This window comes from Hyperolius riggenbachi, chromosome 2 (assembly GCF_040937935.1).
Source record: "Hyperolius riggenbachi isolate aHypRig1 chromosome 2, aHypRig1.pri, whole genome shotgun sequence".
Lineage (NCBI taxonomy): Eukaryota > Metazoa > Chordata > Amphibia > Anura > Hyperoliidae > Hyperolius > Hyperolius riggenbachi.
Window position 1 is genome coordinate 276,264,832 of NC_090647.1, and position 24,434 is coordinate 276,289,265.

Here is a 24,434-nt window from a genome sequence, read left to right on the forward strand (position 1 = left end):
AGCCCTGCTTTCCACAATATCAGCTTCTTAGATTATAATTAACCTCCTTGGTGGTACGCAGTTTTAGAGGCTGCATCCACGGTAGGATTTTTTAAAATAACAGTTTCGCTTGTCCCACCGTCCATGAACCCTGGTGCCTGCACCGACCTTGGCTAGTCTGTACCATTACCTCCAACTTGGATTCCGGATATACTTGTTCAATTAGGTACTACTACCTGCCTCCACATTGGGATGTCACCTGTTCTCCTGCCCACTGTTAAAGGACTCTGGAGTGCAACCTGGTGGGCACTAGGCTGCAATGTCCATCAATCCATTGCGGTACGTTCTGGGGAAGGCCCGTGGTCACTCTGCACTCTAAGGATTACTCTCACCCCAGTGGAACAGTCAATGGAGCTTTAGCATAACAGCCATTTCGAAATTCTGAACTGAACATTTATATGAACTCCAATGCATGCATGTACAATTGTCCTCAAAATGCAATCACAGAGAAAGTCCTTATTAATTCAATCACTATGTAAAATGAAATAAGACATTAATACTTTTACCTTCAGGGAGGTGCTAAGACAGCAGCAAGCTGATAAAAGTCAGAGCTGCACATCATCTAAGGGTGGCCATACATGGTACAATTTTTCTTTTTTTTTTTCGATTAGATAATTTAGTTCGATTATTCCGTTAGATCGAATATAAAGAGTTTTCCAGCATGTCCGATCTGATTTTTCTCGAAAAAACGGGATAATCGCTCGAATTTCTTGATCGGAAAAAAATATTTTCAACTTTCATTCGATTCGATCATTTAGATCGAATAAACGGGATAATCTAACGTTTTTATTGTACCATGTATGGCCACCATAAGAGTCTTGATGCCCAACATAGAGCTCTTCATACTGTGTGGTCCTAAAATGGTTTGGCACACTACTGTATAGGAAAAAATATTTAACTGCTTTTTAGCTGTTACAGCATAATGTTGGGTAGCATGCAACTCAGCACTACAGCACAATGTTATTTGCAGTTCTAATAATAAACAACTTTCAATACTCAGTTTGGTAACACGTATTTGTCATGATCCTTAGTGCAGCAACAAAGAGTTCTAACTTTGTAATTTCCAGGATGCCTTTTTTATCTAAACACTCTCTGGAACAAAAAAAACCCCATGTTTCATATTGTAAATAAATGAGTAAATACAAGTGTAGATTTTTTACAGTTCAGGCACAGTTTACCTACAGCTATGACACCTGAACTAGCACTGCCTCTATACTTTGCCATGGATCTCATTTTCTCCTACTCTTTCGTCTTGCGATGTCATGAGTACCATTCATAGCCAAAATTAGAGTGATGTATTACTATTTAATATTATTTTGATATGTTTTGTGACCTCTTGGAGGCGTTTTGGCAGGCGTGCAATCAGGCAGTGATTAATCAAAAGACTAAAGCTGTTTGTTAAATTACATAGAAGAACAAAAAGCTAGAACTTGAGTTGTGTTTACATGCCTTTGTTTGTTGGGGTTAGGAAGAGATAACAGGATTCCAGGTGATGGTTGCTAAGGGCAATTACATAGTCAAAAACAGCTATAGCACAAATCCATGTTATGTTTGCCTATGCTGATAATTTGGGACAAGAACAGCATGAAAGTTGAATCTGGGTGTTTATGGTCTTGGAGAGGGCTGTCCAACTCCAATCCTCAAGGGTCGAAGGTCCTCGCTTTGGCACAGCTCAAATTAATTGATTGGACTGGATCAGGAAAGGTGTGGTTCATCAAGTAGAACAAATGTCACCATTTCTCAGTCCATCCTAAACATTGGCATAGATAAGGCCCTCATGGAGTGAAGTTGGACAGCCCTGGTCTCGGACAAGAGGAGATAACTAGACATCAAGAATGAGAAGTTTGAAGAAGAAACAGGAAGGTACAGGAACAGAAGTGCAGCTACTGGAACTTGGACTGGGATATACCTCTATATTAAAGTCTGGGTGGCACAGTGGCATAGCTACCTTTCTTTGCAGTGCTGGGTCTCTGGTTGGAATCAAGCCCAAGACCATATCTACATGTTTTACCTGTGCTTGTGTAGGTGTTCTCCCACGTTCCCATGACATCCTTATATGTTAAGTGGCTTTCCCCATAATTTGCCTAAAACTGTAAGGGATCATGGTAGGAATTGGATTGTTAGTCCCTTTGATGTACAGTTAGTGACAAAAATAGTTACTCTGTAGAGTGCTGCGTAAGCACTATTTAAATACTATATGAATAAATAAATGAATAACATATGCTCATATTTTATTCCTCTTTTAAAAAATACAATTAAGGTGTATTGAAGTTTGAATTATTGACTGTGTCCAGGTTAGTGCACAGGTTCTTCTATTCTATGAGGGTGTCAGTACAGTTTAGTCCCAGGTAAATCAAATTTGGAAATTGAGTTTTTGTTTACTAGTTGTAAACCCAAAAGAATAATTTGAATGTGCAGTAAAAACATCTGGGAAAAATTGTTAGTTGTTCTTTGTCTACTTTCTGCATCCTTTTCCTCATTTCATATAGACTATTAACTCTTGTTTGAGGACTCTTGCTAAAAAATGAATTGTAATTCTCTATGCAAGCAGTCTTTATAATAGGTTCCAAGTGCTTGTGCAGCCAGGCTTTGATGATAATAGATGTTTGGCTTAATTACAAATATTTTTCCAATGTAGTAGATAGTGTTAAATCATGAGACAAGATCACAATCCGCTTATATTGAAGGTTAGTAAAGGTTCTCTTGGACATATTTTCTATTTAAGAACACCTACTTGTCATTAGCCTTATAGATCGCTACATATGCCCAAATATAAATGTGGCTGCTGCAGACCCGTGTATCCACCGAGTCTAGCCACTGTTGTGTTCCAATGTTGTTTTCTTTCTTCCATCCTCTGCCAATATAAAGCAGGTGTTCAGGACCCTGGGAGTTTAGGTAGCCAGAAGACAGTGTCTTAGACCTGGTGGACACATAGATGGCCAGTGCAGTGCAGTACAGGTATCTCTATACTCCCTCTCTAGAACACTCCGTTCTAAGCATTGTGGGAGAAAGGGAAACTAATGGTGGCGATTGAAACAGCAAAGATTGGGGGAGTTGGGAGGCATTGAGGCTTTGCTTACCACTCTGCACCTTATTAAATGATGGGAAAGTGGTGGGCTGGATGCCAGTGACCGCAAAACCAGGCAGAAAGGGTAAGGGGAAAAGAGATCCCTGCCAATGGGGCTAGTTGGGGTACAAGACTGGCGGCCGGACCAGTGGTGGAATCAACCATTGTATGTGTTCTTTCAGGGTAGGTACACACTAGGCAGAATCGCATATGCGTTTTCCATAGCACATAATGGAAAACGCATATGTGATTCTGCCTAGTGTGCTCCCAGCCTTAGTCAAAAATCGTAGATTCTATTTATACTCTATAATCAAGTACAGTATGTGCAGTATATGTGCTGTAAATAACACAAAGCTGGAATGCAAGTCTTATTTTAAGCTCACATAACATATATGATATCTGCAAATCTGCAGAGACAGTCCTGTGGCTCTTGTTTCTAATATTGTATGCCTGTGAATTACCAACTACCAGTGGAAGAATTGTGTACCCTGATGGGTGCTATTAAAGATCATCTCCAGGCACAGATCTAAATATAATAGCTTAGTTAACAGTGTTCAGATGTCAAAGGGATACAAATGTCCCAACGCTGTAGCCCAATCCTTTACAGCACCAGGGAGTTAACTAGCGAAAGCCCTCATCCACCATAGGGTTACTTCCAAACGTAGAACAAAGATGCTGGGTCTCTACCTGGATTTAAGGCCTACTGGCCAATTTTTATTGCAAGTACCGCAGTGCAGGGCACAACGTTTCGACCACAGAGGTCTTTCTCAAGTGCTTAAGCACTTGAGAAAGACCTCTGTGGTCGAAACGTTGTGCTCTGCACTGTGGTACTTGCAAAAAAATTGGCCAGTAGGCCTTAAATCTAGGTAGAGACCCAGCATCTTTGTTCTATGTACAGATGTCAAAGGGACTCCGAGCACCTCTCATGGGCATGCCTTTAAGACTCCGACCAGTACTGCAAAATACTTAAAGATGCATACCTTTCTGCAGCTTGTGCTCTCCTGTTTCATTTGATGCCTGAATCACCATTCTACACCAAATAGTTTTTATTAGATTTCAATTTAAAAATCGTGGCTGCCATCTTGATATGTTATAACTTCTGGGTCACCCCTGTCTTCTCTGTTAGAGAAGTGCATCACTGAATGATGCAGGAAGAGGAAGTGACATTGCAAGAGGCTCCTTCAGAGGGGTCATAGCACGACTTTGTTGGAAGTCGTCTGCCTTAAAGGCATACCCATGAGAGGTGCTCAGAGTCCCTTTAACTATTTATGTCAAAGAAGCTTCCTGCAGTAATAAAAAAAAAAAAAAAAAAATCTCCTTTAAGTATTGTGGTTATGTGATCTGAAGCAGCAGAGTTAATGAGTTCGGCCCTTATTCAATTCAATTGTAAAATAACCAACAAGTAGGTGACTAAGTACTGTGAAAATCATTCTAAGTATTTTCTTACTTTCTATGGCTTAAAGAGAGTCTGAAGCGAGAATAAATCTCGCTTCAGACCTCATAGTTAGCAGGGGCATGTGTGCCCCTGCTAAACCGCGGCTATCGCGCCGCTAAACGGGGGTCCCTTCACCCCCAAATCCCCTTGGTGCAGTGGGGGAGCGCTTCCTGGTTGGGGCAGGGCTAACCGCCGCAGCCCTGCCCCACGCGCGTCTGTCAACGCGTATCTCTGCCCTTCCCCCGCCCCTCTCAGTCTTCCTTCACTGAGAGGGGCGGGGGAGAGGCGGCGATGCGCCGCTGATAGACGCGACTGGAGGCAGGGCTGCAGCCGTTAGCCCTGCCTCCAGGAGCGACCAAGTCTGCGACCAAGTTTTGCAGTGGGGGGTTTGGGGGTGAAGGGACCCCCGTTTAGCGGTGCGATAGCGGCGGTTTAGCAGGGGCAAACGTTCTCGCTTCAGAGTCTCTTTAAAAGCCATGTTATTGGTAAGGTGTGAAAATAACACCTAGAAGAAAACTAGGAGAAAAGGGGAATAAAGGCCTTTGTGCAAATGATTGCTTCAGCTTGATTCATAGGCATCCTGCTAGTCAGACTGTAGGGGGTGGAGCAGTTTGGAGCTAATAGCTATGGAATTCTGGCCTGCTGATGTGCATATATTTGGCTTATCAAGGTTCTTGATCAATACAATCTATGCCACTTTGTAACTACACAGATCTGGGAAATATTTATGCCTGGAGTTTAATAATTGTGTATGCTAGAAAAAGCTCTCCCTATGCAGCAGCTAAGAGGCCATGGATATCTTATAACTCCAGTTGATGTCTAGTCTTTTGACAAATGTTGTTCCACTCTGATGCAGTCCACATTATATCCAGAAGCTCAAGCATACTTTGTATAATTATGGTTTTCCTCAAAATATTGTATTCCATTGTGACATTTTAATGATTATATCTTGTGTCATCTGCTAAAGTTTGGCTCACATTGGGATTTTAAATGCAACGTGCAAGTTGACAAATTTGTGGTCTTCTGCTTTCAAGATTACTTAAATTGGAGATAGGGCCGGTTCACACTTGCAATAAAAATGTACCCATTCGGTATGCTTTATGGAGCTGAAAAAAATGGAGGGATGGATCATATTAGAAATATTTTGACCATCTTGACTTAAAAATGGATCCGTTGGATATGTTCCTGAAAATTTAGCAGAGTTTGAAATTGGCACTTTTGTCCGGAGAGTGGATCCCCACGGAGGCAATTAAAGCCAGTGCACAAATGGAACTTCTGTTCAGACACAGACCTTTGCACACAAATCTTATGCCAAAGCGTATTGCCGAAATTTCATGCTCCAGCCCTCAGTGTCATCTTTGCGGATTTCCTGTTTACAAGTAGGGCTCGAGCAGGGTTTCAAACATGCCGACCGAGCGTTATTCTAGCAGTACATTAACAACCTGTGTACCAGCAGTCTCAAATTAACATTTAGTACATTAACATGTAAACATGTAAAACGGTACATTAAACAAGGCCATATGTGTAAAAAAAAATTGCTTGGCACAGCATAACAACTCCCACTTCCTTCCTTTTAGTCAAAAAACTATATTACCATATTAAAAACACCCACCACGTTTTTACCGTACGTTAAAATGTACTGGAAACAAACAAAAAAAAATGTGTGGAAAACTAATGTTTTCATAAAACCTGATCTGTCTTAAATTGAAATATTTTGATCTGCTGCAAGTGTGAACCAGCCCACAAGCTTAACAGTATGATTGGGATATGGGAATGCATCTTGTTTTGTACCTTTATATTGCACAAGGCATTTTTTTTTATTTTCTTTCATTTTGCATAGCACAAACACATGCTTTGATCAATGTATGATAATGAGTTATTTATCTTTATCTAATGTGTTCTGCCTTTTCCCCTCCTATGTGAAGACCTTACCTGTTTGGAGCAGGATGTTTTTCCATCAAAGCTCCTTGGTAAGTTCTGAATCCCCAGCATGCTTATAATTCATGTTCTCTTGCCCAGCTGTAACTCATCTCTTGTTTTCTGGTTTGATGGAGGCACCATATTGTTACATAAATATTTGTACCTGATTTCCTGGTTGAGATACATTTACCAGCCAGTTGCCAACATGGATGTTTTCTATCTTTGACTGGATGTGATGGTAGTTTCAGCACTAATGCAAAATCAGCAGTTTCTAAAAGAAAACTAACCAAATACAGCATGACAGTAATATTATTATTATGTAGTATTTATATAGCACTGACATCTTCCACAGCGCTGTACAGAGTATACGTTGTCTTGTCACTTAGCAGTCCATCAAAGGGGCTCAGAATGTAATCCCTACCATAGTCATATGTCTATGTATGTATTGTGTGTAGTATATGTATCATAGTTAAGGAACAATTTAGGGGGAAGCCAATTAACTTATCTGTTTGTTTTTGGGATGTGGGAAATAAAATGGAGTGGCTGGAGGAAACCCGCACAGACACGGGGAGAGTATACAAACTCTGTGCAGATAGTGCCCTGGCTGGGATTCAAACTGGTGACCCAGTACTGCAAGGCGAGAGCGCTAACCACTACGCCATTATGCTTCCCAATATAGTAATATACATATCTGTGTGAAGCTTAGCATAGGCTACCATAGTTACTGAGCCAAGGGGCCTACTTACAAGATGCAAATAGTGTCACATATTGTTATTGAAATACCTCAATAGGTGAAGTGTCTCTGGATTTTAGATCATCAGTAAATGTGGATGATCAATGAGATGCAAATAATTCTGAGTTCATGCAGGATTATGTAAATGTTGTATGTAAATGTATGCAGTTTGAAAATGGACCAATTTAGTCCCACCAAGGTTCAAACTGATTGGGTCATTTTCAAGCTGCATATATTTGTATCTAGAATTTACTTAATGCTGCCACAACTCAGAATTATCTCCATCTCAATGGTCATCCCTATTTGTAAATATTGTTTTATTTGCTTATTCAGTAAAGCCTTGCCCTGTGTGTATTCATTCTGAAAATAGAGAAATTAGTATGGACAATTATTCTTAGAGCAGAAGTTTTGCTCTGCTTAGTCTCATATGAAGCCAGCTTATGAAAACAACAGTTCAGTCTTCGTGATTTGTTGGTGCCACATATCCCCAGGCATGCGGGTTAAGCCCCCTCAGCCGCGACAAAGCCAATCCCATTGAGGAGACCCTATGCTAAAGGTGGATGCAGCTGCATCCTAACTATGCAGTGAGCATATCCATAATAAGACACATACCAGCCAGGATAAAAAAAAAATACTAAGAGCAGACTTACCTGAAATCACCCTCAGGGCACCAGTCTCTATTCTCTTTCTGCTACAGTTAGACATCGGGGGCAAGTCGCTGGACTATGCAAAATAGTGTAGCACACATTATTAGAGCAACCTGCATTACTGGCATAATGCACCCTACTCCCGTGGCGTTAGTACTAGTAAAATTGCGGTGTGCTTTTTACCGGGGATATGTGAATTAGGCAAATGTTTTCAAGGATTTAGTCCAGGTAAAATATAGAGCATATTAACTCTCTTGAGCACAGTAGAGACAATATTTAACCACAGCCATACTTGGTGAGAATGGAATTTTTGTAATATCTCCAGATTCAGAGTACAGATCACCAGAAAACTAAAAATTATCCAACAGTATCAGATTGGATTTATTCCAGGTGGCAGAAGTGTACAGCTCTTGTTTGGGTCAGATCAGAATCATTTTTTAATCAATTTAGGAGAGGTTTGTAGGATCTCTACACAACCTGTATGTATATTTTACGATTAATGAATTTACAAACTACCCATGCCATATGCACTAAGGCGTTCCCATACAATCATGGATGCTTGCTTTTGAACAAAGTTCTGATGACAAGCCAGATCAGCTTTCTTCTTGCTAGCATGGAAGATTAAGATCCAAAAATAATTTCAAATTATAATTCTATAGACCACAGAATAGTTTTACATTTTGCCTCAGTTCATCTTAATAGAGCTCAGGCCCAGAGAAGGTGGCGGGGTTTTAGATCATATTTATATAGGGTTTCTTCTTTGAATGATAGAGTTTAAACTTACCTTTGTGAGTGCAGCAAACAAGCTGGGTTCCCAATGGTTTTTGAGAGTAAATTATAGGTGTGCCCAGTAATTTCTACTTTATAAATATGTTTGGTTTGGATACAGTACATGCAGTGCGGTCTGAAGGTCCAGAGGTCGAAGCTATCCAATACTCGCTGTAAGCTTATCCCCGTTTTTTTGTTTTTGTTTTAATGTGTTGCTTGAAACATATATTTTTTATAAAATGATTCTTTCCTCAGATATGTTGTAAAACCTAACGTGATCTTCAAAGATTTGAAGCTGTCTCTCTTTTTTGATTTCTAGAAATTCTCATTCAGATTAACTTTTTCATTGGAATGAAACATGATTGTGGGATACTAAATGTAACCAAAAACTGTAAAATATAGATTTTTTAAATAGTGTTGGGAAGGGTGGTGAACGTTCTCAGGTATTTAATGCTGTTTTACACTCCACTGCTTCTTGTGCATTTGAGCATACATTTGGTTCCACTGCGTGAGAACTAGATGCTAGTTTCATCTTTCAGTTGTTATTGCTGATCACTTCCTAAAGCTACATACACATGAGGCACGGATGTCTGCAGTTGCATGGAGACACGCAACAGTTGAAAGTCTCCAGCAACGACAGTTGTATACAAGCAACGATTGTATACACGCGGCAACAACCTGTCTGCAACATAGCGCAAACTGTTGCTCAGCAACTTCTGTCGCAGGTTCAATGAACTGTCAGTCTCACAAGAGTTGCTAGAGACTAGCATACACACGACTGCACCGACTTGAGACTAGGGACGGTTGCTGCAACAGCTGTTGCCGGGGATTGAACAAGTCAATCGCCTGGAGACAGCTCTGATTAGCAACAGTTGCTTGCGCGCGCCTCATACACATGGAGGACCTGTTGCCGCAACATGCGCGCACCATGTGTTTCCAGCAACAGTTGTAGCCCGTGTGTATGGGCCTTAAGTCTGCTGTGTGCTGTTATGTTTGTTGATGGTTTGTACATTTGTTACATCATTTGCTTACCCCAACGTATCCTCTACTTAATGCCTAATCATAACCTCTCTGTCTTAAAAAAAAAAAAAATCCGTAGTGATAACTAGCCTTAACTTCCTCTTCCTTTCAAAATACTTTTTCTTTCCAAGTTTTCTCCTTGGTGATATTTTCACACCAATCAATAAAATGCATTTTAAGCCAACAACAAACAAGAAAATACTCTAAATGATTTTGGCAGTACTTTTTGTTCTTTTTCAATAGCAGGGTGCTAAAAAGTCACCTCCTAGGAGAAAACTTTAGAGAAAAAGTGAATTGATTAAGGGCCTTTTTGTGATGCCTAACTTAAACCTCCCATTCCTCAATAAAAAAACATTTCCTCACGTCTGATCCACAACCACCTAGCTAAAAGAAAGCTAATTTTCTGAAACCTAATCTTAAAAATAAATTGATGATGTAAACAATTGTACTCCAAAAATATGACTTCTTTTAGATATCCCACAGTTTTAGGTTACACCCAAAATTGCTCGGACTCCTCGACTCCAACTCCTCAGCCCTGCTTACAACTGCTGAAATAAATTCTTGACCATATAGACACTGCCTGCATTGAAAAAAAGGGCATGTTCACTAAACAGAAAAGCTGAAAATGAACACTTCCTTCTAATGTATGAAAAGTATGATCAAATTATACAATAAAATAAGAGCTTTAAATAAATTAACATCCCTTTTTCGACCTTCTTTACACGTGTAGCTCCCAGTAGCGCATTTATTGCCTCTCTGTTGTTCATGTGATATGGGCAGTAAGGAGGCTTTCGTTCTTATGATGCCACCACACTCAGATTAAACATGAAACAGTTCTTTGCTGCTGTATAAACGCTGTATAACCGGACCAAAGCCCATATGCAATTCCACTTTTCTCCTACATTTTCTCCTAGGAGATAATTTCACATCTTCTATTTAAAATAACTGTCCAGCGCTTTTCAAATGAAAAAGTATTGAGAAGTAAGTGCAAAAGTACTATCAAAACTATTTTTAGTATGTTCTTGCTGGCTGATGGCCTAAAAGGCATTTTATTGACAAATTAAAAAATATAACCTAGGAGAAAACTCAGGTGAAAAAGTGAATTGCATATGGCACCAAGTGTAAAAGTGTGAAACACTGTAGTGTGTGGTTACCAACACTGCCAATCTATTGCATTAAACTGCAGCCAAAAGACACTTGTTGGCCAGCAGGTCAGAGGATGAACTACACGACAGGCACACAGTTCAACTACCTGTGTGAAAAAGTCCTTATAGTTCCATTCTTTAACCACAGTCCATTTGTATCTCATAATTATAGAAAATGTAAATTAAGAACATCTCTGATTTGTGATGTCAATGATGCACTGACTTAGATACGCTGCTGTGTGTGGAAGTATCAGTTTATCTTGAGTATTCTTTTATGCTGGAAAGAAATCTATATATATAAAATCGTGTGTGTGTGTGTGTGTGTGTGTGTGTGTGTGTGTGTGTGTGTGTGTGTGTGTGTGTGTGTGTGTGTGTGTGTGTGTGTGTGTGTGTGTGTGTGTGTGTGTGTGTGTGTGTGTGTGTGTGTGTGTGTGTGTGTGTGTGTGTGTGTGTGCCAGAACGCACCTGAGCGAGCGCGCCGCTCTCACTGTCCACGCTCACTTCCTGACTGCCGTTCTGCCGCCCCATTACCTTCTGCAAAGACCTCATTGGAGTGCATCAAGGAACGCTAAGACGTGGAGACCTTACCACAAGCAGGCTGGGACGCCAGCCGCTAGTAGGTCCACACAGCTCCCCTGCATTCCTGAGGACATTTATCGGTGCAGTATTCGGCCACTGCTTCAGCCATGCAGACTGGACAATTTGGAAAAGGGCACGCATAGACTGACAGATGATGGTGGTGAGATCCAATCCTACTCTTACCATTTTTCTGTGCTTTCGCTTGTACAACTGCTTGCTTTGTGGAAATAACAGCATGAAGGCTTCTATTGCTTAATACTAACCCTGACATGCAACTTAACCTTATGCAAGAAATCTGCAGTGCAATATTATCACAGCGGCATATCCATTGCGGAAATCTACACAATGGACAGACTTTCCATTTTTCATTTTTCTAGTTAGGGAACTTACTTCCATGTAGAGATTTGGGAGGTGGTACCACCATTTTTTGTGCTTAGTGAGTGTGTGCAGTGCGTGTGGCATGTGTGCATGTGAATACTTATATCGCACAGGTATGCAGATCTTAGGCTCCGCAACGTGCCCTGGTTTTAACTTTGTTTGTCTTTTATCAATTTTCTGTATTCAATAAAATATATTATATTTACAAATTGATATACACGTTATACCTATTTAATTCAATATTAGCAGTTTGAAAAACTGGTTGTGTATGCAACTACAAAATTATTAGATATCCCTCTGTGTGATGATTATATCACTCACTATGGGAGAATAATTGTAGCTTTACGGATCTTTAACCACTTTACCCCCGCGCGTACGTATTTCTCCGCCCCTTTTTCCATCCTTTAACAACCAGGGACGGAGAAATACGTACTTTCCGCGTTCCCGACGCTGTCCGCGCTCCCGCTCGTAAACACGCCGCCCGCCGCTAGTAAACACGCCGCCGCCCGCTCGCCCAGAGATCAATGAACGGGAAAATCCATTCCCGTTCGTTGATCTAAGCCCCGCAATGATCCGCTGCTCTCCTATGGGCAGCGCGATCATTGTGAGAAAAAACTCACGTGTCCAGCCTCCTTATACTTCCTCCAAGCTTCCGGAAGGAAGCTTGGAGGTCGCATTAAAACAAAAAGTTACTGTGGCCTATCTTGTGGCCAAATAGTAAACTACACCCTACACATTTTTCACATACAAATAAATGACTTTTACACATAAAATTAACTCATTACCTCCCACACTCCCCATTTTTTTTTTTGGGTAATTAAAAAAAAATTAAAAAATTTACAATTAAAAAAAATTCATAAATAGTTACCCTAGGGACTGAACTTTTTAAATATTTATGTCAAGAGGGTATAACACTGTTACTTTATAAACTATGGGCTTGTAATTAGGGATGGACGCAAAAATGAAAAAAATGCACCTTTATTTCCAAATAAAATATTGGCGCCAAACATTGTGATAGGGGCATAATTTAAATGGTTTTATAACCGGGACTAAAGGGCAAATACATTTCATGGGTTTTAATTACAGTAGCATGCATTATTTAAAAACTATAATGGCCGAAAACTGAAAAATAATTATTTTTTTCCCCACATTTTTCCTATTTTCCCATTAAAACACATTTAGAAAAAAATAATTCTTGGCATAATGTCCCACCTAAAGAAAGCCTAATTGGTGGCGGAAAAAACAAGATATAGTTCATTTCATTGCGATAAGTAATGATAAAGTTATAGACGAATGAATGGAAGGAGCGCTGAAAGGTGAAAATTGCTCTGGTGCTCAGGGGGTAAAACCCCTCAGTGGTGAAGTGGTTAAAGGGGTAATACCCGATATTTTCAAAGTGTGTGTGTGTGTGTGTGTGTGTTGTGTGTGTGTGTGTGTGTTGTGTGTGTGTGTGTGTGTGTGTGTGTGTGTGTGTGTGTGTGTGTGTGTGTGTGTGTGTGTGTGTGTGTGTGTGTGTGTGTGTGTGTGTGTGTGTGTGTGTGTGTGTGTGTGTGTGTGTGTGCCGCGATCACGCGAAAACGGCTTGACCAATTTGAACGAAACTTGGTACACAGATCCCTTACTACCTGGGATGATATGTTCTGGGGGTTTTGCGGCTTCCCCCCCCCCCCCCCCCCCCCCCCTGCACACCTGGGCAGAGCTACAAACAGCAAATCAGATTTCACCCATTCAAGTCAATGGAAAAAATGTAAAAGGCTACCATTCTCACAGTAATCAAGCCAGAGTCCCCACACATGGCACAGTTGGTCTGACCGAGGTTACAAATCCAGGAAAAGTGGGCGGAGCATAAAACAGCCAATCAAATGTCAGCCGTTCATTTTAAATGGGAAAATGTAAACTGCAGCCATTCTTAGACTGTTAATTGCAGGGTTCTCAAACTTGCCACACTTGGTCACTGAGTGAATGTGATTAAGATTCAAGAAAATGGGTGGAGCCTACAACAGCCAATCAAAATTCACCTATTGATTTTCAAGGGGAATATTTAAACTGCTGCTATTCTTACACTTTTAATGGCAGAGGCTTCAAACTTGCTACAGTCGGTCATTGGGTGACTGGGGTCCAAATTCACTAAAGGGGCGGGCCCACATACAGCCAATCAGATTTCCTTGGTGGATAAACTGCTTCCATTCACACATTTTTGATGCCAGGAACCCGACAGCTCACAAACTTGGTCATTGAGTGACTGTGTGTCAAGGTTACAAAAAGTGGGCGGAGCCAAAACAACTTTTACTGGGAAAATATAAACTGCAGCCACTCTTACACCGTTAATGGCAGGGTTCTCAAACTTTGCACAGTTGGTCATTGGGTGACAGATTAAGATTTTGGAAGGTGGGTGGAGCCTACAACAGCCAATAAAAATTCACCTTTTGATTTTCAAAGGGAATATTTCATCTGCTACCATTCTCTTATACTGGTGAAAGCAGATGCCTCAAACCTGGTACAGTTGGTCACTGGGTGACTAGGGTCCAAATTCAGGAAGGGGACGGAGCCACAAACAGCCAGATTTGTTTATTTTTCAATGGAAATGTACAAAGTATTGATACCAAGGACCCCAAAGCTGATAATCTTGATAATTGAGTGACTGCATGTCAAGGTTAGAAAAAGTGGGCGGTGCCAACAACTTCATGTTTTACATCGCAGGGTTCCCAAACTTTACACAATTGGCCACTGGGTGACTGGGATGAATATTCAGAAATGTGGGTGAAGCCTACAACAGCCAATCAAAATGTACCTATTGATTTTCAAGGGGAATATTCACATTGCTACCATTCTTACACTGTTAGTGGCAGAGGCCTCAAACCTGATACAGTCAGTCATTGGGTGACTGGGGTCCAAATTCACTAAAGGGGTGGAGCCACAAACAACCAATCAGATTTGTTAGATTGATTTCAGCCATTCTGTTATTGGCAGGGTTCTCAAACGTGGCACAGTTGGCCACTGGGTGACTGGGACTAATATTCAGAAAAGTGGGTGGAGCCTACAGCAGCCAATCAAAATTCACCTGTTTATTTTCAGGGGGAATATTTACATTGCTGCCATTCATGCACTCTTAATGGCAGAGGCCTAACATCTGCTACAGTCAGTCACTGGGAGACTGGGGTTTAAATTCTGAAGGGAGCGGGCCAAAAACAGCCAATCAGATTTGTTTAATTCCAATGGTAAAATGCAACTTATTTATGCCAAAGACCCCAAAGCTCATAAACTTGGTCATTAAGTGACTGTATGTCAAGATTATAAATAGTGGGCGGGGCCAAAAACAACTAACTTTTTACATGGGAAAATATAAATTGCAGCTATTCTTACGCTGTTGATGGCAGGGTTCTCAAACTTGACACAGTTGGTCACTGGGTGACTAGGATTATTATTCGGAAAAGTAGGTGGAGCCTACAAGAGCCAATCAAAATTCACCTATTGATTTTCAAGGGGAATGTTGAAACTACAGCCATTCTCATACTGTTAATAGCAGAGGCCTCAAACCTGCTACAGTCGGTCGTTAAGTGTTTGGGGTTCAAATTCAGTAAAGGGCGGAGCCAGATTTCTTTGCTGGATAAACTGCTTCCATTAGCACAATTTTGATGCCAGGAACCCAAAAGCTCACAAACTTGGTCATTGAGTAGTGACTGTGTGTCCAGGTTACAAAAAGTGGGTGGAGGTAAAAACAGATTTTTCTGGGAAATTGTAAACTGCAGCCCTTCTTCACTGTTAATGGCAGGGTTCTCAAACTTAGCATAGCTGGTGACTGGGATTAATATTCAGAAAAGTGGGTGGAGCCTAAAAATGCCAATCAAAAATCACATGTCACTTTTCAAGGAGAATATTAAAATTGCTTCCATTCTTGCACTGTTAATGGCACAAGCCTCAAACCTGGTACAGTTGGTCATTGGGTCACTGAGGTTCAAATTCAGAAAAGGGCACAGAGCCACAAACAGTGAATCAGATTTGTTTCATTTCATGGTAAAATACAAATTATTGATGCCAAGGACCCCAAAACTCACACATTTGGGCATTGAGTAGTGACTTTGTGTCCAGGTTACAAAAAGTGGGCGGAGCCAAAAACAGCATTCACTGGGAAAGTGTATCTGCAGCCCTTCTTACACTGTTTATTTCAGGGTTCCCAATCTTTGCCCAGATGGTCACTTTGTGACTGAGATTAATATTCAGGGAAGTAGGTGGAGCCTATAATAGCAAATCAAAATTCACCTGTTGATTTTCAAGTGAAATATTTAAATTGCTGCCATTTTTACACTGTTAATAGCAGATGCCTCAAACCTGCTACAGTTGGTCATTGGGTGACTGGGGTTCAAATGCTGGAGAGGGGTGGAGCCACAAACAGCCTATCTGATTTGTTTAATTTCTATGGGAATATACAAATTATTGATGCCAGAAACCCCAAAGCTCACAAACTTGGTCATTGAGTGTTTGTGTGTTAGGGTTTGAAAGTGGGCGGAGCCAACACCAGTCAAAAACATACCCGGGCAGCGCCGGGTCATCAGTGGGTGGAGACAAATACAAATTTCACTGGGAAAATGTAGACTGCAGCCATTCTGTTAATGGCACAGTTGGCACAGTTAACTTTGCACAGTTGGTCACTGGGTGACTGGGATTAATATTCAGAAAAGTGGGTGGAGTCTACAAAAGTGAATCAAACTTCACCTGTTGCTTTTCAAAGGGAATATTTAATTGCTACCATTCTTGAACTGTTAATGGCACAGGCCTCAAACCTGGTACAGTTGGTTATTAGGTGACTGGGGTTCAAATTCTAAAAAGGGGGTGGAGCCACACACAGCCATTCAGATTTGTTTCATTTCAATGCAGATTATTGATTCCAAAGACCGCAAAGCTCACAAACTTGGTCAGTGCGTAATTGTGTGTTAGGGTTAGACAAAGTAGGTGGAGCCAACACCAGCCAAATACATACCTGGGCAACGCCGGGCAATCAGGTAGTTTTCTAATAATATTAGGTTTAAAGTCTACCAAAATGACCCTTATAGTTAGAATATGTTAGAATTGAGAACTGATGCTTTACCATCTTCAAATTATTCACTTTCTCCCAAGTTCTTTCCCAAGCTAGACTTACATTGGTCACTAGCAGTGTGTCTGCAAACTATTGATTACCCCTGGAGTGAAAATCATTAAGAAAGTAGTGATTGTCAGAAATCAACTGGAAGTTTCTTGATTGCAAAAGTGAGGTTGTCTTTCAGATTTTATCAAAATAATCCAATCCAATCCCGCTCGGCCTTGTCCGTGGGTGGTTGCTACTCCTTCAGAAAATCCACTTGCCAAAGTGGTGACCCCAGTTTGGGGTAGACGTCAACAGGATAGGGTAGGAGGCACCCGTAATGGACAGGTGTGGTATTATTCGACTATGATATATTAAACGCCAGTATATTCAAGTAATAAAAAGTAAAAAGATGGTCCTACCTTAAAAAAGGGAGTCCATCCGTTTATAAAAGAAAAAAAACCTTTATTGGGCACTATAAAATGACAACGCATTTCGCGGAACAACCGCTTCCTCAGGTCGAGTGCTGTGCCCTCCAGGCAATAGAGCAGCTATCACAGGTGCCTGAGGAATCGGTTGTTCCGCGAAACGCGTTGTAATTTTATAGTGCCCAATAAATGTTTTTTTCTTTTATAAACTGATGGACTGATGGACCTTTTTTTAAGGTAGGACCATCTTTTTACTTTTTATTACTTGAAAAATACTGGCATTTAATATATCATAGTCGAATAATACAACACCTGTCCATTATGGGCGCCTCCTACCCTATCCTGTTATGGGGTAATGGTCATTTTCAAAATGGAGAACGGAGAATTGCCTTGATCACAGTGGACAAACAGGACGTGGGAGAGGAGAAAAAAATTGAGGAGTAGACTACAAGGAGGAAAGTATGACTTGTGTATGTTTATTTTGACTTTTAATTTTAAGTTCAGGTTTTCTTTAAGTGAAAACTGGGTTTGTAAGTAACTTGCCATGACATTTTAGTGAACATGCTTATTTTGTTGAATTACAGTTTTCCTTTGTCAGTTTTTGACTGACCACTGGGCTCTTGCCAAAGACAGACAGTTGTCAGCCAGCACTAATCTTTGGTCTGCAAAAAAGATTAAAAGGCACAGATTAAAGAGGAATGTGTGCAGTATGCTGAAGTTTTAAATCACTAGTTGCCTTCATGAGGCTGTTTTGTGGTTGGTTTGATTCTCGTGGTGGCTTGTGAAATAAAAAAAATTCTTAAATCATCTATAAAGGCATTATAACGGAAGGAAAACTAAAGTGTTCTTTGCGTTTTTTTCACATAGCATGTTGTTTTCATTAAGGTTTTAATAAGAACTGTAATTATGACAGCATAGTGAATGGAAATTTGACAGTATATTGCATGTTGTGCATGATATTTCACAGAATGTTTGCTGATGGAGCCGTCTCATGTCCCACCAAGGGAAGTGTGGGGACTGGAAACAAACCATTGTTCAGTGGTTTGTCTGATATGTTAGGCACATCTGTACGCATGCAGTCCTGACAGAATGTGAGGAAGTGCAAGACTTTTTGTTTTATGACCATTTTAAACTGCTTTCTAAACCAATGAAATTAATAAAATTATCTTTATTGTTTTATTTCAATATTCATATGCTTATTAAAATATTCAGACTGTTGACCAAATCTCCTGTTTTATTCCTGAACAAATTTTTACTCTTTTTTTTTTTTCTCTTTGATATTTTTATTTCAAAGCTCCAAAACTCAAAAAAAGGTTGTTTTTTTCATGCATCAGTTTGAAAAAGCTGTAAAAGGTGGCCATACACTTATAGATTTTCCCATTTGATTTACTGCAGAATCGATTCATGTGCTGGAAATCAATCCCTCCAGATGTCAGATATACTGAATTTTGATTGATCTGGCTAAAAATCAATCAAAAGTATCGATTGGACAGAACAGAAAATTTAGTTTGATCGGGGGGCAGGGCAGAGCATTTACAGATCGATGGCCCATAGCATTGCACTGCATCGAACAGTGCAGCGCTACGGTTTGATTTTCAATAGATTACCTGCAGTAATCAATATGCAAGTGTATTGCTTATTGATTTCCTCGTATTTATTTCCTTTGATTTATGGAGAAAAGGTTACGTGAAAAGTCTCTCTTTTTGACCTTTTTGAGTCCCTTAAAACGTCCAAAGTCTTCCCTTCCTAATGTACTGCCCTCTACTTGTTATTGTTTACTTCTGTAGGCTCACAACATTTGTTGCTTACATCAGAGGTCTCAACTGTTGTGTCAGATATGTTGTCAGAGGATGTACTACCCATCTCCTGTTCCATTATTTCATTGTTTCTTCCTACTGTTGGCTGACTAGCTAATGTAGCAGAAACGACCAGTCATAACTACTTGATGTTTTATGGGTCACAAAGTAGGAGGAAAATCAAGGGACATCTTTGTTTGCTTTTATAGCTCTGCAGGAATGCCCAGTGAATACTAAGGTATCTCACTCCAAACCTCTTCGGGGTGCAAATATCTGCAAGTCTCTTTATTAAAGTGGAATTACAGATTCTTAAATGTCACCCTACATGGTCTATCACCACAAGTGAAGGGGGAATTACTCCACCTCCCCTGGGCACTGTGATGGGGAGAAGCCCTTTGTCCGAGGAACAGAAAAGGGGGCTTTGTGAGGAGAAGAAGGATATAGGCAATATAGTTTACAGCAGTAGTTTACTAACTTCAATTCATTTTTTTAATACATGTTATTGAGTCAGACCCAGTGATTCAAGGGTTTTATATACTCTATAAATGGAGAAAAAGTGAAGTCAGACAACCCATGAGAAAAGTGTAAATCATTAGATCCCTAAGTTTACGTGTTAGCACTGAAGAAGAATGTCAGAGAAAACAAAATGGAGAGAAATGATTTTTTAAAATGTTTTGACAAGCCCATGAGGAATTAAGTAAAACTAAAAAGATTAAGTACAGACTAAATATCTGTTGCATATAAAGATGCACACTATACATTGCTGTTGCTACATTGTAGTCCAGTGCCAGAAGAAAATGTTTTTTTTCCCATTTTGGATAGCATGGAAATAGGTGAAACCACTTTTGAATTTTTACTGCTGTGCCCCCACTGGGGAGAAATGTCTTTCTTCCTGCCTGAGTAAAACCCACAGACCTCTGTGACTTTCATTTGAACCACAGTAATGCTGGTAATTGGAAACCAGGAACAAGATAAAAAAAAAACAACCTGCTTTCAGAAATTTAGATAAGATTTTTACTGGAGTACCGGAGAAATATGTAGAGGGCGCATTTCTTTTGCGCAGACTGGCCGTGACTGGCTGAAGTTACATTACCCCGTACCGAAGAGGGTGAAGGCTGAGGACAGTGGTGTGTGAGCAATCCGTGTGCATGGTGCTGGAGGAAGCCCCGGGTATGTATAAAACTTTTATATTATCTCAGCTCTGGTACACTGTAAAGAAAACTTTTCAATTTCTTTTTACATGTAATTAAGCAGTGGTCAGCGGTCATGTTGGTAAAATACTGAATTCATAATTTCTTTAAAAATTGCTTTCATTTAGCGTAGCTGAATCTATCACCACTTCTCTCTTCTGGCCCTTGTCTGCTACCACATCCCATTTCTACATGTACTGGAATAGAATGTTTCCTCTGGATTTGGAAGCTTTATGCTTATGCCATATGCTGTACACATTTTTCTGTACACAGTGCCAGATACTTCATTCCACCATTCAGTTTATCGTTTCCTGCCTGCAGTTTAAACCCTATTACCACATGTTGGATTGTCTCTGTAGCCTATCTCTGCTTAGCCTGCATTTTGGGTCCTGTTTATTGTGATACATCCCTGCTTGTATGGATATAGTGCTCAGTAACTGTTCTTGTGCTACTGTCATCAGTGCCTCAGTACTGTGTTTGAATTTAGCCCTTTTCATTTATTAATGCCAGCCACCTCAGCTATTGGCCAAGTATGCACCCCAGGCTGGTTCTTGTCTTGCCATCATACGTCCTCTGCTTAGTTTTCCATTAATTTCTGCTTCTCCTTCAGGTATCCGCTTAGCAGCTCATCTTTGGATGATCTTGTCCAGGGCAGTGACTTTGACACTCGCCAATCAAACTTGACCTATTCCTACATGATGTACAGTTTCTGAATGCCAAGCGTTGAGTGGAAACCCCTGCACACTGTAGGGAGCATATGGGGTTCACCTTAGTAACCTCCATGTCCCTATTTGCTAGATTAATGTACCAGCAGGGCATGCATGTTTATAGCATAAAACTTGTTCTTCCCACTGAGCTGGCCCAACAGCATCTGTCTTACTGTCATCTGTCTTGTCTAGTTCTGTAGATTTAAGTTTTCTCATTTGATTCTGTCACCTCATATAATCCCTGTTAGACTCGATGTTGCCATTTGGACACTCTTGGGGCAATACCATCTACTCCAGGGCCAATTTTTCCTTTTCTTTTTCTTTTTTTTTGCTGGAGTTCTGTATAACTTCTTATCTTGGTATCTTTGAGGTTATATATGAAGAAAGAGTACTGTGCACCTGTCTCGCAAACAGTTCTGAAGTTTATTGCATATCTGCAGCCAAAAGTAAGCAGTATCGACATATGTAAAGAAATAACGTCAAACCTGCATGGTGGAAGTTGCTGCGGTGAAGAAGGGAGAGATGACCAGGGGAAGATTAGGATGGCACTACAGCAGTTTCACGCCGCTCGGGCGCTTGCTCACATGCATGTCCGTAAGGAGACGGCGCCGGACAGCTTCCTGTATAGGACCTTCAGGCCACGCCTCCGGCACCGTCTCATTGGTGTGGAGTGACGATGGGGAAAGGTCAGGGGTGAAGGGGCGGGGCTTCGCCGTCTAGCGACGAAGGACTTGCATCTGTGTAAAAGGATTGGATTACGTAGTGCAGTAAGCCATAAGCGTGACATTGATACAATTACATAAACAAGTGCATAACACTGTGAGCTCTGTGTATAAACTCCATTGTGCAAACTATCATAACTAATTTAGTACAAAACACTGTCCAAATCCTTAAAAAATAATCCAACAATAAAACATTCTCTCTGTGCTCTGTGCTAACTAGCATACATCCACTGCCGCTTAACTAGAAACATTCATATTTCTCACTGTTTTTTTCCTCCTAAAATGCATAAAATCATTATTTTATTCCTACATTTTATTATATAAGAACACCCCATTTGCTAACCCCCACCTATATTGAACCCATTAAAAAGATCAGAAGCAGCTATGCAAATCCTAGAGACCTAATAGGTTATATTAACCCTTTGGATTGCAATCCTTTTTTGTATTACTGAACCAAAGGGAGATATGGCATTATTATACCGAAGGGTAACCAAAAGCACGGGGGAACAAAGGATCCTACATTTTTTTTGCACTTAATACATCCTCTTGACAGGACACCAAATAGGTAAAGGAACAGAAAGGAAGATAAAAATGTAGCAAGGTCCATCGCTGTCTGGGAACAGGTCCCCCGTTCGTACCTCAAAGAACCATGTCCCCAAACCACATCGCGTGCTATATAGAGATAGGGATTAGTTCTATCCCCAAACCTTAAGAGCGACACCGGCTCTACATCGCCTGGTTCACCCAAAGTGGATTACTGCACCCTTGTGACTGGCTGCCATGTACAGAATCCATCACAAATATACATATTAGAGGGGTGATTATGTTACTCCCTGCTTGTGTATGGATGAAAAATACCATACCTACTGGAACTTTTACCAAAAAATGGGGACTATGACATGGGAAAAAGAAATTCTGGGGAGGAACCCACAAACCACACGGTCCTCATCCAGAAAAACCTCTCAAGCATAGAAGTTCTTCTTGGTCCATCTATTGTGGACCAGATGATGCCTATTGCATCTTTTTTTTATATATATATGTGTATATGTGATCAAGTAAATGGCAAGTCACTTCACATCAGGTGCGCATCCGCACACATCCAGTGGTAATCCAGCAGACCGTTAAGTTCCAAACGCACCAAAAAAGAAGGGAAAAGAGAAAAATAAAGATCCCCAAGAAAGTCCAGCCAAAGGAGGAGAATCTGAGGTGCACCATAAAGGGGTGAATCCCCAAGACACCTAAGGTTTAAGAAAGCAGGCCAGCTCTAACCTGTCATTCAGGCCCAGTGGGCCCATGGCTTCAGAGCGTAAGATGACCCGTGATTCCCGTCTAGTTAACTCGCGGTCACGGTCACCCCCTCTGCGTGACGGGGCAACATGTAAGAGACCCGCAAACCTCAAACACCCTGCCCTTCCACCATGGGCCTCTCTCACATGTTTAATCAGCCTGGGGCTACCTTTGCCTGATTTGATCGATTTAAAATGTTCATTCACCCTCTCTTTAAGGGTGCGAGTTGTTTTCCCAACGTAATAGAAGAGGCATGGAGTTTATACACAGAGCTCACAGTGTTATGCACTTGTTTATGTAATTGTATCAATGTCACTCTTATGGCTTACTGCACTACGTAATCCAATCCTTTTACACAGATGCAAGTCCTGCGCCGCTAGACGGCGAAGCCCCGCCCCTTCACCCCTGACCTTTCCCCATCGTCACTCTACACCAATGAGACGGCGCCGGAGGCATGGCCTGAAGGTCCTATACAGGAAGCCGTCCGGCGCCGTCTCCTTACGGACACACATGTGAGCAAGTGTCCGAGCGCGTGAAACTGCTGTAGTGCCGTCCTAATCCTCCCCTGGTCACCTCTCCCTTCTTCACCGCAGCAACTTCCACCATGCAGGTTTGACGTTATTTCTTTACATATGTCGATACTGCTTACTTTTGGCTGAAGAAATGCAATAAACTTCAGAACTGTTTGCGAGACAGGTGCACAGTACTCTTTCTTCATATGTACCAATAGTGCTGTTGTGCTCTGCACTAATCCTACTTGCTGCATGTCTCTAAGTTCGTGTTGTGAGCCAATAGAAGTTGTCTGTACAATGAAAGGTGAAGCTGTCTAACACTGCATGTGATGCAGGTGCATTCTGAGCAAGATCCTTTAACCCTCAGAAACAAGCATATGAGTGCCAGACTAGAACTTTTTCCACTATAGTGTACCCATCTTTGAGGTTATGTTCCTACAGTAGACTGAATTTTCTGACCAACCAGACATCTTCCTGATGATGTTGCATGGCTGATAAGTATCTGTCTAGATTTATCAAAAGTGAAAGGTCCATTCATTCCAACCAAATCTACTACTACAAGATAAAACCTTAAACATACAAGCTTCACTGTTAGCTATTGACATTCATCTTCTAGATCTTATGATAAGTTTATTGGGCATGTTTCCACATTGAAGGTATGACCGTTTTGCCACAAATTATTTTGTGAAACCATTTCTGACTAGACGTTTCCACTTTTTTTTACTGGGTGTACCAGGATCCTACAATTTTCTACCTGATCTGGTTGGTGGTTTAACTTGTTGTTTTACTTGTAAATTTCCCTTTGCTGATCACTACAATCTTGGACCTCAGAATTGCTTGTTTCATTATGTTTCTAAAGATAAGCTTGGACAGCACACATGGAAATACCTTTCTTACTTGAAATGTTTGCCTTCTAGTAATAGACTTTAATACTTTTAGACTACCCTGTTTCTTGTTGCTCAGTCTTGCCATTTTGGAAGATTTTTGTCACAGTTAAATGCT

The 24,434-nt window shown here is 40.8% G+C and overlaps 1 protein-coding gene across 13 annotated transcripts in view; it reads left to right on the forward strand.

Moving 5' to 3' along the window:
- The window catches only part of BCAS3 (BCAS3 microtubule associated cell migration factor), a 1,423,373-nt gene that overhangs the window by 561,654 nt on the left and 837,285 nt on the right, over positions 1-24,434 (forward strand). For 12 of the 13 annotated variants that reach the window (XR_011026249.1, XR_011026248.1, XM_068268730.1 and 9 more), the window contains exon 17: positions 6,467-6,511. The exons of the other annotated variant lie outside the window; for it this stretch is intronic. Coding sequence is in view for 10 of the 12 variants with exons in the window: in XM_068268730.1 (XP_068124831.1) it covers positions 6,467-6,511 (45 nt within the window). In the remaining 2 variants the exon portion in view is untranslated. The remainder of the gene's footprint in view (positions 1-6,466; positions 6,512-24,434) is intronic. 13 annotated transcript variants of the gene reach the window in all.